At 38.1% G+C, this 14,069-nt stretch overlaps 1 protein-coding gene across 5 annotated transcripts in view; it reads right to left on the reverse strand.

Moving 5' to 3' along the window:
• Nucleotides 1-852: 852 nt before the first annotated feature.
• Nucleotides 853-14,069, reverse strand: part of NLRP3 (NLR family pyrin domain containing 3) — a gene marked incomplete at its 5' end in the record, with an annotated part of 54,323 nt that continues 41,106 nt past the window's right edge. For all 5 annotated transcript variants that reach the window (XM_082649906.1, XM_082649905.1, XM_082649904.1 and 2 more), the window contains 3 exons: nucleotides 853-1,443; nucleotides 4,594-4,764; nucleotides 5,270-5,440. In XM_082649906.1, the coding sequence (XP_082506032.1) occupies nucleotides 1,344-1,443; nucleotides 4,594-4,764; nucleotides 5,270-5,440 (442 nt within the window). In that variant the 3' untranslated portion in view covers nucleotides 853-1,343. The remainder of the gene's footprint in view (nucleotides 1,444-4,593; nucleotides 4,765-5,269; nucleotides 5,441-14,069) is intronic.

Consider the following 14,069-nt stretch of genomic DNA (forward strand, 5'->3'; position numbering starts at 1 on the left):
TCAAGGTGTTTGTGGCAGAGAGGCAGTCTGCAATATCTCACTTCACTAAGATGCAAAAAAGCAAATATAGAGATCAAAGTTACTCAAAAGTGCTAGTCCTAGACTAGAAAAAGACTTTGCACCAGAATATAAATCACATACTGCTTCCCTTACTGAAAAAGTCTTATCATGAAAAAAGTCAGCTCATCTAAAAAGCATACTTAGTAATTTGATTGATTTACATTCTTGCAAAATCTCCTTACATCAACAGTCCATAGGCTATACTTTGACAAGCAGAGGTCTAGATGACTCATTTGAAAAAGGAAGTGGTATTTCCATCCTGAAAAATTCCATGTGGTTTAAGAGTTGCTCCCTGTGTGGAGAAGCAATCATTCAATATATATTAATGATTTAATGCTATGTGAAGTGTGGTAGATGAAATGCTCCTGGAATGTGATAAATCCAAGATAAGCTCTTATAACTGAAGGCAAAATGCATTTTCTACGTAATACTTCTATTTATGAATATAGGCTCCCTCTACTCTAAAACTTTCTTTTGCATGATTTCAACCTCCTGTCCTACCAGTGCTGAAATTTCAACCATCAGAGTTAGGATAAGACATTTTTTTTTCCTTATTCATTACAATTGAATCGTTTGGCAAAGAGACTTTTTTAATACATGAAGCAATTTAATTTATCTTTAGTAGTTTAGATAAATAAGTAAAAAGATTTCTAGGCACCCTCTCTTAAAATTAAGGAAAGGAAACAAATTAACTCAATAAATACAATAAAGTTTTTCTATTTTCCAAATTTTCAACCAGCTACAATACAATAAAATGAATTATTTTATTAGAAAATATAACTGTTCAAAGATTAAAAATAAATAAGTTGCCGCCACAAAATTGCAACATAATATACAGTTAACTCATTCTGTTCCAGTCAGTTAAGAGAAAGATGGCAGGAGGAATGATACAGTCAAAAGTAACCAAAAAGGGGGGGGGGGGCAAGATATGAGGGAAAGGAGAGCTAGAGCAAAAAGAGGAAAAGAAAGAAAAAGTGCTTTATTGAATGAGTTAGTTACATGAGGTCACCAAGAGGAACACATCCTCTGACTGAGGCAGTATGGTGAGACCTGTGTTGTTTGATGACTTTAGTGCCCTGGTGTCTTCAACCCAGAGGTAAAGGAGATGCTCACATCCTCTAGGCAAAGGCACCATCAGCAAGCTTCCACTCTTCCTCACTGGACCAGAAGAATCACAGTGTGGTGGTCTTAACCCTGCTGGAGGAGTATTCACTACCACTTATCCACACCTAGATGGCAGGGGAGGCAAAGAACCTTGGCGTCTGGCAGCCCTGCTTCCACCACTACCGAGCAGGCTCAAAGACAATGGTCAACTCAGGCTTTTCTTCTTGAAGTGTTTCTAACGCACGTTTTGTATCATAATTGAAATACATTCCACACAACCTGTAAAAGTAAATAGAGAAGCTTTGGATTGTACTCTTCAAATAAACACTTTCAGTTTTTGGCTTTAAAAATCTCATCTCCTCACTTAGCCTCACACGTCTAAGCTTTCCAATGCTGCACTTCATGCCTAATGTGGTTTCTGTGATATTCAATATTTTTAACCTTTGAGTTTGGAAATGTTTAAACATGTGCAGATATCGAGAGAATAGTATAATGAATCCCATTACCCATGTTTGACAGTTAACAGCTCATGGCCAATCTTGTTTCATCTATCACCCACCCACTCCTCACATCAGTGGATTATCTTAAACACAGCAGTTCATGCATCTATAAGTATTTCAATGTGTGAAACTAAATGCAGTCTTTTAAAACATAACTGCAATGCCATTAGCACATCCAAAAAAGTTAACAATAATTTCTAAATATCAATATATGTCCAATCAGTGTTTAAACTTCCTCAACTGTCTGATAAAACTTTTATATTATGTTCATTTAATCAGGAGCCACATAAAGTCCACACATTGGGAATTCCTGGCAATCCAGTGGTTAAGACTTGGTGCTTTCACTGCCATGGCCCAGGTTCAATTGCTGGTGGGGGAACTAAGATCCTGAAAGTCGCACAATGCAGCCAAAAAGAAAAGGTCCACACATTGTAATTGCTTGGTATGCCTCTCAAGTCTTCTTTGATATCAGTTCTTCCTCCTTCTCTTTTTTTAAATTTCCCTTGCAACTTAACTAAGAAATCATACCCTTTGTCCTGAATCATTTCTAATAATCTTGATTTGGTTGTGTTATGGACTGTTTGTGTTCCTTCAAAATTCATATGTTAAAGCCCTAACCCTCAATGTGATGGTATTTGGATATGAGGTCTTTGGGAGGTAATGAGGGTTAGATGAGGTCATGGGGGTGGGTCCTCATGATGGGATTAGTGCCCTTATAATAAGAGATACCACAACACACACTCTCTGTCTATCTCTGTCTATCTCTCTCTCTCTCTCTCTCTCTCTGTGTACACATGAGGACACAACAAGCCCAGAAGAGAGCTCTCATCAGAAACCAAATCAGCCAGCACCATGATCCTGGGTGTTCCAGCTGCCAGAACTGTGAGAAATAAATGTCTATGATTTGTTTAAGGCACCTAGTCTATGCTATTTTGTTATGGCAACCTGAGCTCACAAGACAGGTTGACTGCATCCATGGATTCCCCAGTCTATTTTGAGCCTGTCCCTTATCTCCAGAGTGTCCTTCAGGGCTAGGTCAATTAGCCCACATACAGCAATGTCCCCAGCTTCATCCTGACCAATAATTCCTTTTGTTCCTATTTCTCTTAGCTCTAGAAATGGCTTTTCTTGCAAGAAACATGCTCCACTCTGTCCACACAAGGATACAACGCTGATCTGAACTACTGTTTATTCAAACCTCTATTCCAATTGGTTCTCAGCCTTAAGGCCATGGACAAGGACAGAAATTTCTGGGCTAACAGAATTTATAAACTAAGGGTAAGATATAGATAATAAATAAACAAGAAAATGATATAGCATGTATTATGATGGTCAACGCTATGGAGGAAAATAAGCAGAGAAGAGGAAAGGCATGCTGGGCTGTTATTTTCAGTGGGATGGTTACAGTCAGACTCACAGAGAAAACCCTGAGCAGAGAATTTAATGATGCACAGGAATAAGGCATGTGGATATCAAAGGGGGGAAGTTCCAGGCAGAGGGAACTGCAAGTGCATAGTTTCGGAGGTGACAGTGTTTTTCGAAATAGCAAGGAAATCAGTGTGCGTGGAGCAGAAGGAACTAGCGTTAGAAGATGACTTTGCAAAACCAGCAGGAGCCAGATCACATGGGGCCTTAGACACTGCCATGAGTTTGTTGCTCTTACTTTGTGATAGAAGCATGTTAGTCGGAGTGATATGCTCTGATGTTTTAGCTACACCCTCCATCTGCAATGGTAGATGCAGAGTAGCCTGACAGAATGATACCAGGGCAGTCCAGACAAGAGGTGACGATGGTTTGAACTAGGGTAGGAGCCATGAAGCTGGCAAAAGTGGTCAATGAGTGGGCATGCTGTGAAAGCAGAGTTAACAGGACATGCCAGTGGATTGGATATGTGCATAAGGAAAAAGATGTGTCAAAGATGACACCAAGATTGTTTTGACCTGAACAATTCAGACTGAGTTACCATTGACTGAGATAGGGAAGAAGCAGATTTTAGACAGAAGGGAACAGCACAGGTTTGGATTTGGACATGTGAAATTTGGGAGGCTTATTAGACATCCAAGTAGAAAGGTGAGACAAGCATTTGAACATGGAATTCATGGAGATATGAACTGGGGGGAGGGGAACAGCACATATATGATAAAACCAGAAGACTAGACTATGATGTAAACAAGGGAGAAAGTGCAAAGGAGAAAACTTAACCCAGTGATTGAGTCCTGGGGATTCAGTATGTAAAGGTCAGAATGATGAAGGGATGCCAGAGGAGACTGAGCAGAAACAGCCAATGTAGTAGGAGAAAATCCAGAGGAAAGTGTGTTGACCCTAAAACCAAGTGAAAGGAATGTCTTTAGTGGAGACTGTGATCGTCAGAGCTGACAGAACTTATGAAACTAATTAGGAAGCTTTTACTAGCGAGGTAATGTGTACCTCAGTGGTATCATTGATGATGGAAAGGAGCCAACGGTCCCAACACCCTGAAGACAGGCCAAAGTTTATGGAATTTCTAATCTTGATGTTTCTGGAGCACTTTCTATTTAGAAATTCTCCGAAACAAGACCAACAACACCCCTACTACGCAAGGACCTTTGCAGTAAGGATGACCCATGGACAGGTCTAGATCTACAAAGTATGATACCTTGCACAGAAATACAATTCTCTTTGGCTATTTTTCATTGGGACTTGTGTTTCTTTCAGGAATATGGATGAAAGGTCTTTTCACACCCAGATGAACCTTGATTATTCTAAATGTCTGGATGAAATTGAATACATAGTTCATGACTCAATTATTGTATACATATATAAATCTGCAACTGGCCCAGGCCCAACCTCACCCAGAGTGCAAATGAAGCCAACTTGGATTTTGCAAACTGGCCAACTTTTCCTTAGCAATAGGAGCCCTGCCACACAAATCTCTACAGAGCACACTTACTTCAGGCATTTCAGGAGGCAGCCCTGCTGTTTCAGCACTTCACAGAGTAGCATGACCCCCAGATCACCCAGGTCATTGTTACCTAGGCTCAACTTTCGCAGGCTCTGGTTAGAAGTCAGAAGTGTGGAAAGACCCCAGCAGCAGTGTGACGTGAGGCTGCAGTTGTCTAATCTGCAAGAAAGAAGGTGATTTCAAGAAAATGTCCCCTTAAATTATCCTCCACAGGTCTTCCAGATCTTAGCCTGCAATATTTCAAATGCAGGAAAGGCTCAGGATTAACAAGCTTGGAACTGCCTTATGTGCCAAGGGTTATCATTCTCTCCTCTTCAGATGAGAATATTTTTTCCAGTCTACTGGATTTTGTAGTTCAAATGATTAACAGCAGTTTATGAAATGATTTTTCCCAAATTCTGTGTCTCCCCCCCAGATTTTCCTAAAACACTAGGGCCATACCACCCCCACTCTTTTGTGGTAGAGAGATTTATGGTGAAAGGAACTTCAGTATTTACCTTTACACCATCTAAAAGTACAGGTCCTCCTAGTCCCATAATCCTGTAAGAAGCCAAGCCCTAGGAAGACTCTCAGATATAGATGATCTCATCAACATTCCCCTCAACTATCCCCTTCCCTGTAGCCACCATGCATTCCCATCACTGTAATAAGCTCAGAGACTTACTCCAACACCTGAAGCTTGCAGTGGGCATGTAAGAGTCCCTTACAGAGTAGCTTGACCCCCACGTCTCCAAGAGCATTGCCCCGTAGGTAAAGGTGTGTGAGATTCTTGTTTGTGCTGAGCACCGAGCACAGAGCTACACAACCACCTGATGTAATGCCAGAATTCACCAACCTGTAGAAGGAACAGGGAGAAGAATCCTCAGTGCCCAGACTTCCTTGAACATTGCACAGCTGTCTCAACACAGGAACTTCATTTTATCTGAAAAGCTTCATGCTTCAAGTTAAAGGCCAGCATCTTGGATATAATCTGAGGAGAGCAAGACTCTCTATCTCTTGCCCCACAAGAGAGACAAATGATTTCTTAGCAGATGCTTTCCTGGGATCAGCAGGAGAGACAGAGCAAAAGCAATTCCCTCCACATTCCTCCTTCTTACACGTATTCCCTCTGACCATACATGTTCCTCACTACCACTTCTTCCAGAAAGACATCCCAGATTGTCTCTTACTAATTATTCTCATTATTATTATATTAACACGGCAGAGGCCTACCTTATTTGATTCTTATACCAACCAAGCAAGGTGGCAGTGCAGCTGTAACTATTGAATATTTTCTACAGATTAGAAAGCTGAAGCTCATCAAATCATGTGTTGCTTTTAAGGTCAAAGAGAGAGTATTTGGTAGAGAGGGGACCCAGACTTACACCTTCTAGAGCCATCCCCTGTTCTATTGGCCCTTCTGTCCATTGCACACTAACTTCTGCCTTTTAAATGGCCTCTCAGAGTACAAAGCCCTAGGTTTGCATTATTTGCAGTGGAACTAAGATTTTTGATGTACTACTCTTGGGTCAAGTTGAGAATATACTATCACCTAACAAGAGCATAAGGGCTCTGAAATGGAGAACTGTGTCACTCCTGCCTAGAAGCTCAGAGAGTAATATACAGTATACAGAAAGTCACATGTGCTAGGCCTTCAACAAAGCTTTGATTTAAGAATATCTCATGTGGTCACATTTCCTTCTTAACAATGACATGTTTTTAAGTTCCAAGGTGCCTTAGAATCAGAAAAAATAGAAATACAGAAAGAAGTGGTTCAGACAGCATAACATGAACAGATGACCAAAAGGAAACAGAAATAATTATCCATCCGCTAGTCTCCATCTTCCCAGTGAAGAATGAATCACAACAAAAAAGACTGAGTAAGCAAGACAAAGAGGGAAACGAAGCCCAAGAGGGATGAACAAAAACAACTGAGTGGGTTATAGTAAGTTCTTCTTTCTAGCTAAGGAGAATTTTATCAGAGGATCTTCAGTGAACATGCAGAAGGGATTTTCAGGATTTCTGGCTGTCATAGACTGAATGTTTGTAGTCCCCCCTCCTCCAAATTTCATATGTTGAAATCTTAACTCTCAATGTGATGGTATGATTGGGTTGGCCACAAAGTTCATTTGGGTTTTTCTGTAACATCTTATGGAAAAATCCGAAAGAACTTTTTGGCCAATCCAATGGAATGTGGGGGCTTTAAGACGTGATTAGATCTTGAGGGTAGAATCCTCATGATGGGATTAGTGTCCTTTTAAAAGAGACCCCAGTGAGCTGCCTCCCCACTATCACCATGTGAGAACACAGCAAGAGTGGCTGTATGCAAGCCAAGAATAGAGTCCTCACCAGGAACCAGGTGATCTACAGGCACCTTGGTCTTGGATTTCCAGCCACCAGAACTGTGAGAAATAAATGTTTGTTGTTTGAGCCACCTAGTCTATGGTATTTTTGTTACTGCAGCCCAAATAGACTAAGACACTGGCAAAGATGAAGACCATTCCAGAAGACTAGAGATGGTCCTCAAAAAGGAAAAGAAGGAATATTTTGAAAGTTACAGAATAGTAAGATTTACTACTATTTCCAGAAAAGGGCTAAAAAGTATTAGGAACAGCTGTTTGAGGAGAAGTGAAGTGGCAGCAATTACAAGTAGATAGGGTGGTTTTGTTAAGAATAAGTCACATCGGGATTATCAAAATGTTGGTAACCACTGAGACTGAGTGATGGGTACATAGAGTACATAATGAAATGTTCAGAAAATCAAACAACCAAGCCCTACCAACCAAACCACTAGATTAGAAGAATGTAACCAACATCATATATCTTGGTTTCACCCAATCCATTCGACTCAGATCTACATTTACTGAACATAGATGTCTTTCCATGTACTATCTTGTTACTGATTTTTTTTAAAATTTACTAATGATATGTCTTATGTCACAAAAATGTCTCACAAAGAAAATTGAGGAAGAAGATTTAACATTTATTGTGTATCTACTAACTGCTTGGCTGTGTGATGATGACTTTAAATAGGATTACTTCATTGAATTATTACAAAACTAAGATGCACGTGTTGTTTTTATATCTATTTCTAAATAGAAAAACTGAGGATCAGAGAAATCAGTTGAAGAATAAGAAGGAGTTTTCTAGATGGTCAGTAGGAATGGGAGAGTAAGGGTAACCCTCAGGCAAAAGGAAAATGGTATACAAGGGTGAGGAAGGGTGAAAGAGTGGGCCAGGTTCTTAGAACTAAAACTTCAGTATGACTCAAAAGAGTGAAAGGTATGGTAGGCAAGAGGGAAGAAGCAGCAATCTAGGGCTGATCAGGGATAGCCTTGTGTGCCAAGCTAAGATATACCAAATTTACCCTGATTTCAAAGAAGAACGTTTGAAGGTTTTTTGAGCGAAAGCCCAGTATTATCAAATTTGCATTTCAGAAAATTCCCTCTGTTGTTATGTAAAAGGAAGATGAGAGGCAGAGGAAATTGAAAGTAAACACAAGATTAGAATTAGCCTCTGTTTACTTGTCAGCTCTCTGGGAAGTCCCACTATTCAACAAGGCAGAATAGAGAGGACAAGAAAAAGGAGAGGGGTAGGAAAAAAGTTACAAGAAATAAAGAATTTTGCAAATGCTTAGTGTGTGATGCTTGTGTAATATTGTGGAAGGGGCAGGGGCAATATGCAGCCAGAGAGAAAGACCTAAAGTTCAAGAAAAGAAATGTTGGCTATACCTAACAAAATATAAAATGCCTAAAAGTTTTGCCTCATTAATTCCACCTGTAGGTATCTGTCTGAAAACAAATACACACACATAAAGTTGTATATATAAATATGCTTGCTGCAGAGTTATTTGTAATAGTGAAAAAGTAGAAACTCATCCAAAGGTTCATTATTCAATGAGCAGATAAATATATTACCATAATGTATAGTATAGAGCATTATGCCAAAATCTGTAGATCTGTATATACCAGCATGGCAATGTGTCCACAATAAATGAAAAAAGTAAATCATGGAAAAATGGTCTCATAATGATTCCAGTTTGGACAGACAGTGTTTGGGGTTGAATCATGTCCCCCAACATTTCATATGTTGAAGTCTTATCCCCCAGTACTTCAGAATATGACCTTATTTAGAAGTAGGGTCATCGAAGATGTAATTAGTTAAAATGAGGTCATTAAGGTAAGTCCTAACCCAATCTGACTGATATCCTTATAAAAGGGAGATATTTAAACTCAAAGATAGACACACACCAACACAGTGAGAACACCATGTGCAGATGAAGGCTAAGACTGAGGTGATACACCTACAAGCCAAGGAATGTCAAAGATTGCCGGTAAACCACCAGAATCGGGAAGAGAAGTATGGAACATATTCTTCCTCACAGCTGTCAGAGGAACAAATCCTGCCGACACCTTGATCTTGGACTTTTAGCCTCCATTACTAAGACAAAATAAATTTTGTTTGGAACATTTTAACAATAGCAGAACATGCTTCTCAAGTGCACATGAAACATTTTCTAGGATAGATCATATGTTAAGCCACAAAACAAGTCTTAGCAAATTCAAGAAGACTGAAATTATACCAAGTATCTTCTCAGACCACAATGGTATGAAACTAGAAATCAATAACAGGAGGATAATTGAAAAACTCAAAAATACATGAAAATTAAACAATGCTCTTCTGAACAACCGATGGGTCAAAGAAAAATTATAGGGGCAATAAAAAATCTTGAGTCCAAAAAAAAATTAAAAACAACATACCAAAACTTATAGGATGCAGGAAAATCATTTCTAATGGGAAAGTTTCTAGCCATAAATGCACACATCAAGAAAATTGAAAGATCTTAATTAAACAACTAACTCTACACCTCAAGGAACTAGAAAAAGAGGAATAAACAAAGCCCAAAGTTAACAAAAGGAAGGAAATAAAAGATTACAGCAGGGCTTCCCTGGTGGCGCAGTGGTTGAGAGTCCGCCTGCCGATGCAGGGGACATGGGTTCGTGCCCCCATCTGGGAAGATCCCACATGCCATGGAGCAGCTGGGCCTGTGAGCCATGGCCGCTGAGCCCATGCATCTGGAGCCTGTGCTCCGCAACGAGAGAGGCCACAACAGTGAGAGGTCCACATACCACAAAAAAAAAAAAAAAAAAAAAAAAAAAAAAAAAAAGATTACAGCAGAAATAAGTAAAATAAAAAGTAGAAAAATAATAGAAAAAAATAACAAACTAAGAGTTGGACCTTTGAAAAGATAAAATTTACAAACCTTTAGCTAGAAACCTCCCCCCCCCAAAAAAAAGGAGAGAGAGAAAGAAAACACAAATCAATAAAATTATAACCCAAAGAGGAGACATTAAAACTGATATCACAAAAATACAAAAGATCATAAGAACTGCTATAAACAACTATAACAAACTGGACAACCTAGAAGAAATGGAAAAATTCTTAGAAACATACAAGCTACCAAGACTGAATCAGGAAGAAAAAGAAAATCTAACCAGATTAATTACTAGTAAGGAGATTGAATCAGAAATAAAATTAAAAAACTCTGAGCAAAAAAAAGGTCCAGGACCAGATGGCTTCACTACTGAATTTTATTAAACATTTAAAGAAGAATTAACACCAATTCTCCACAGACTTTTCCAAACCTCAAAAAGGAGGGAACACTCCCTAACTCATTTTATGAGGCCAGCATTACCTTGATATCAGATAAGACACTATAAGAAAAGAAAACCAGAGACCAATTTCCTTGATGAATATAGATGTAAAAATTCTCAACAAAATACTAGTAAACTGAATTCAGCAGCATGTTATAAGAATCATGCAGGACTTCCCTGGTGGTCAAGTGGTTAAGAATCTGCCTGCCTGCAGGGGACGTGGGTTCAATCCCTGGTCCAGGAAGATCTCACATGCCGCGGGGCAACTAAGCCCGTGCACCACAACTACTGAGCCTGTGCTCTAGAGCCTGCGAGCTGCAACTACTGAGACCATGTACCACAACTACTGAAGCCTGTGTGCCTAGAGCCTGTGCTCTGCAATAAGAGAAGCTACTACAATAAGAAGCCCACGCACTGCAATGAAGAGTAGCCCCTGCTCACTGCAACTAGAGAAAGCCCATGTGCAGCAATGAACACCCAGCACAGCCAAAAAAAAAAAAAAAAAAAAAAAGAATCATGCAATATGATCAAGTGGAATTTATCTCTGGGATGTAAGGATAGTTCAACATATGCAAATCCATCAATGTGATACATCACATTAATAAAATGAAATAAAAAAATCACATGACCACCTCAGTAGATGCAGAAAAAGCATTTGACAAAATTCAACATCTGTTCATGATAAAAACCCTTAACAAATTAGGTATAGAAGGAACATACCCCATCATAATAAAGGCCATATATTACAAGCCCACAATTAACATCATACTCAACAGTGAAATTTTGAAAGCTTTTCTCTATAATCAGAAACATGACAAAAGTGCCCACCTTCCCCACTCCTATTCAACATAGTACTGAAATTCCTAGCAAGAGCAATCAGGCCAGAAAAAGAAATAAATGTATCAGAATTGGAAAGGAAGAAGTAAAATTGACTCTACAGATGACATGATTTTTATATAGAAAATCCTAAAGACTCAACAAAAAAAACTGTTAGATCTAATCAATGAATTCAGTAAAGTTGCAGGATACAAAATCAACATACAAATGTCAGTAACATTTCATGTAGCATTGGTGGTATAGTGGTGAGCATAGCTGCCTTCCAAAAGCCAGTAGCATTTCTATACACTAATAACATTATATAAAAAAGAAATAAAGAAAACTATCCCATTTACAGTAGCATCAAAAACAATAAAATACTAGTAATAAACTTAATGAAAGAGGTGAAAGATCTCTACACTGAAAACTATAAGACATGGGTGAAAGACATTTAAGAAGACACAAACAAACAGAAAGATATCCCTTGTTCATGTATTGGAAGAATTAATATCATCAAAATGTCCATACTACTTGAAGACATCTACTGATTCAATGTAATCCTTATCAAGACTTCACTGGAATTTTTCACAGAAGTAGAAAAAACACTTCTAAAATTTGTATGGGTGCGAATAAACAAATAAACATTTTCAAAATTATAAAAAAAAAATTTATATGGAACCATAAAAGACCCAGAATAGCCAAAGTAATCCTGAAAGAGAAGAACAAAGCTAGAAGCATCATACCTCCTAATTTCAAAGTATATTGTAAAGCTATGGTAATCAAAACAGTATCATAGTTGCATAAAAACAGACAATAGACCAATGGAACAGGATCCAGAGACCAGAAATAATTTCATGAATATGCCGTCAACATATATTTGATGAGGAGCCAAGAATACTCAATGGAGAAGACAATCTCTTCCATAAATGGTGCTCGGGAAATTAGATATTCACATGAAAAAGAATGAAACTAGACCCCTTTCATACGTCACTCACAAAAATCAACTCGAATAGGATTAAAGACTTAAAGATAAGACCTGAAACCATAAAATTCCTGGAAGAAAATATAGAAAACAAAGCTCATTGACATGGGTCTTAGTAATGATATTTTTTTAATATGACTCCTAAAGTATTAGCTGCAAAATTAAAAATAAACAAATGGGACTACATAAAACTAAAGCTTCTGCATAGCAAAAGAAATAATCAACAAAATGAAAAGGCAACCTACAGAATGGGAGACAATATTTGCAAATCATGTATCTGATAACAGGTTAATATACAAAATGTAAAGAACTCATATAACTCAATAACAAAAAAGCAAATAATCTAATTTTAAAATGAGCAAAAGGCCTGAATAGATATTTTCCAAAGAAGGTATTTGAATAGCCAATGGGTACATGAAAAGATGCTCAACAGGACTACTCACCACGGAAATATAAATTAAAACCACAATGAGATACTACCTCATGTCTGTTAAAATGGCCATCATCAAAAAGAAAAGTAATAACTATAGATAACACTGCTGTGTGGTATATTTGAAAGTTGTTAAGACAGTAATTCTAAAACATTTTTTGTAACTATATGAAGTGATGCATATTAACAGTGGTAATCATTTTGCAATACATGTATGTCAAGTCATTATGCTATACACCTTAAACTTATACAGTGCTGTACTTCAATTATATGCCAATAAAATTGAAAGAAAAAAAGTAAAAATAAATGTTGCTTAAGCCACTCCTTTTGTGGTACTTTATTACAGTAGCCCTAGAAAACCAATACACAGAGTGTATTAAGATGGATGGGTAGATGGACAGATAAATGGATGGATGATTGTTCGTGTATAACAAAATGTCTGGAAGTTTGCTCATCAGCCTGCTGTAAATGGTTCTCTCGGGAAGTGAGCTGAAAAGGAGCTTTCAATTCTTACTTCATGTATTTGTATTATTTAACATTTTCACACTAAGCATGTATTACTTTTGTAATTAAAAAACTCACAAGCAGGACTTCCAGTTTCCAGGCCAGCATGTAGAAAGCTTAGAGTTGCCATTCCGTCCTAACAACAAGGTAAAAGCTGAACAAGCTGACGAATCAACAATACTTCTTAAATCCACGAGAAGTATGGCCACAGCACAATTTGCTGCCCCAAAATTGGGGAGACACAGAGGAAAATACAAATACAAAGAATCATAACTTCCTGAAACCCATGAGCTTAAACCTCTGAGGGAATCAGTGCCCAGGGAGGAAAACCTGAATTGTAATTGACAAATAAATAAAGGCTAGTTTTGGACAAGTCTGAACAATAAAAACACCAGAGGACCCCGTCATAAGGGGACCTGCATACTTTTGTGAGTTTTACCTTCAGGAGCTCAACCAAGTTCTCACATTAAATATCAGGGGAAAATCCCTCTGTGCTTCCAGTATGGGGAGGAGTAAAGGAACCATTTTAAAATACAAGCATTATGTCAGAGATATTGTCAGTTCTGTTCCAGACTACTGTAATGAAACAAATATTGCAACCAAATTAGTCACACGAATTTTTTGGTTTCCCAGTGCATATAAAAGTTATGTTTACACTGTACTGTAGTCTATTAAGTGTGCAATAGCAATATGTCTAAAGAAAACAATATGCATACTTTAATTGAAAAATACTTTATCGCTAAAAAAATGCTAACCATCGTCTGAGCCTTCAGTGAATCATAATCTTTGCTAGTGGAAGGTCTTGACTCAGTGTTGATGTCTGCTGACTGATCAGAATGGTGGTTGCTGAGGTTTAGGGTGGCTGCGGCAATGTCTTGAAATAAGACAACAGTGAACAACAAGGTCCTACTGTAGAGCACAGGGAACTATATTCAACATTCTGTGATAAACCGTAATGGAAACGAACATGAAAAAGAACGTATACATATGTATAACTGAGTCACTCTGCTGTACAGTAGAAACTAACACAACATTGTAAATCAACTACACTTCAATAATTTTTTTTTAAAGACAACCATGAAGTTTGCCATATTGATTG

The sequence above is a fragment of the Grampus griseus genome (genome assembly GCF_964374135.1).
Source record: "Grampus griseus genome assembly, chromosome: 3".
Lineage (NCBI taxonomy): Eukaryota > Metazoa > Chordata > Mammalia > Artiodactyla > Delphinidae > Grampus > Grampus griseus.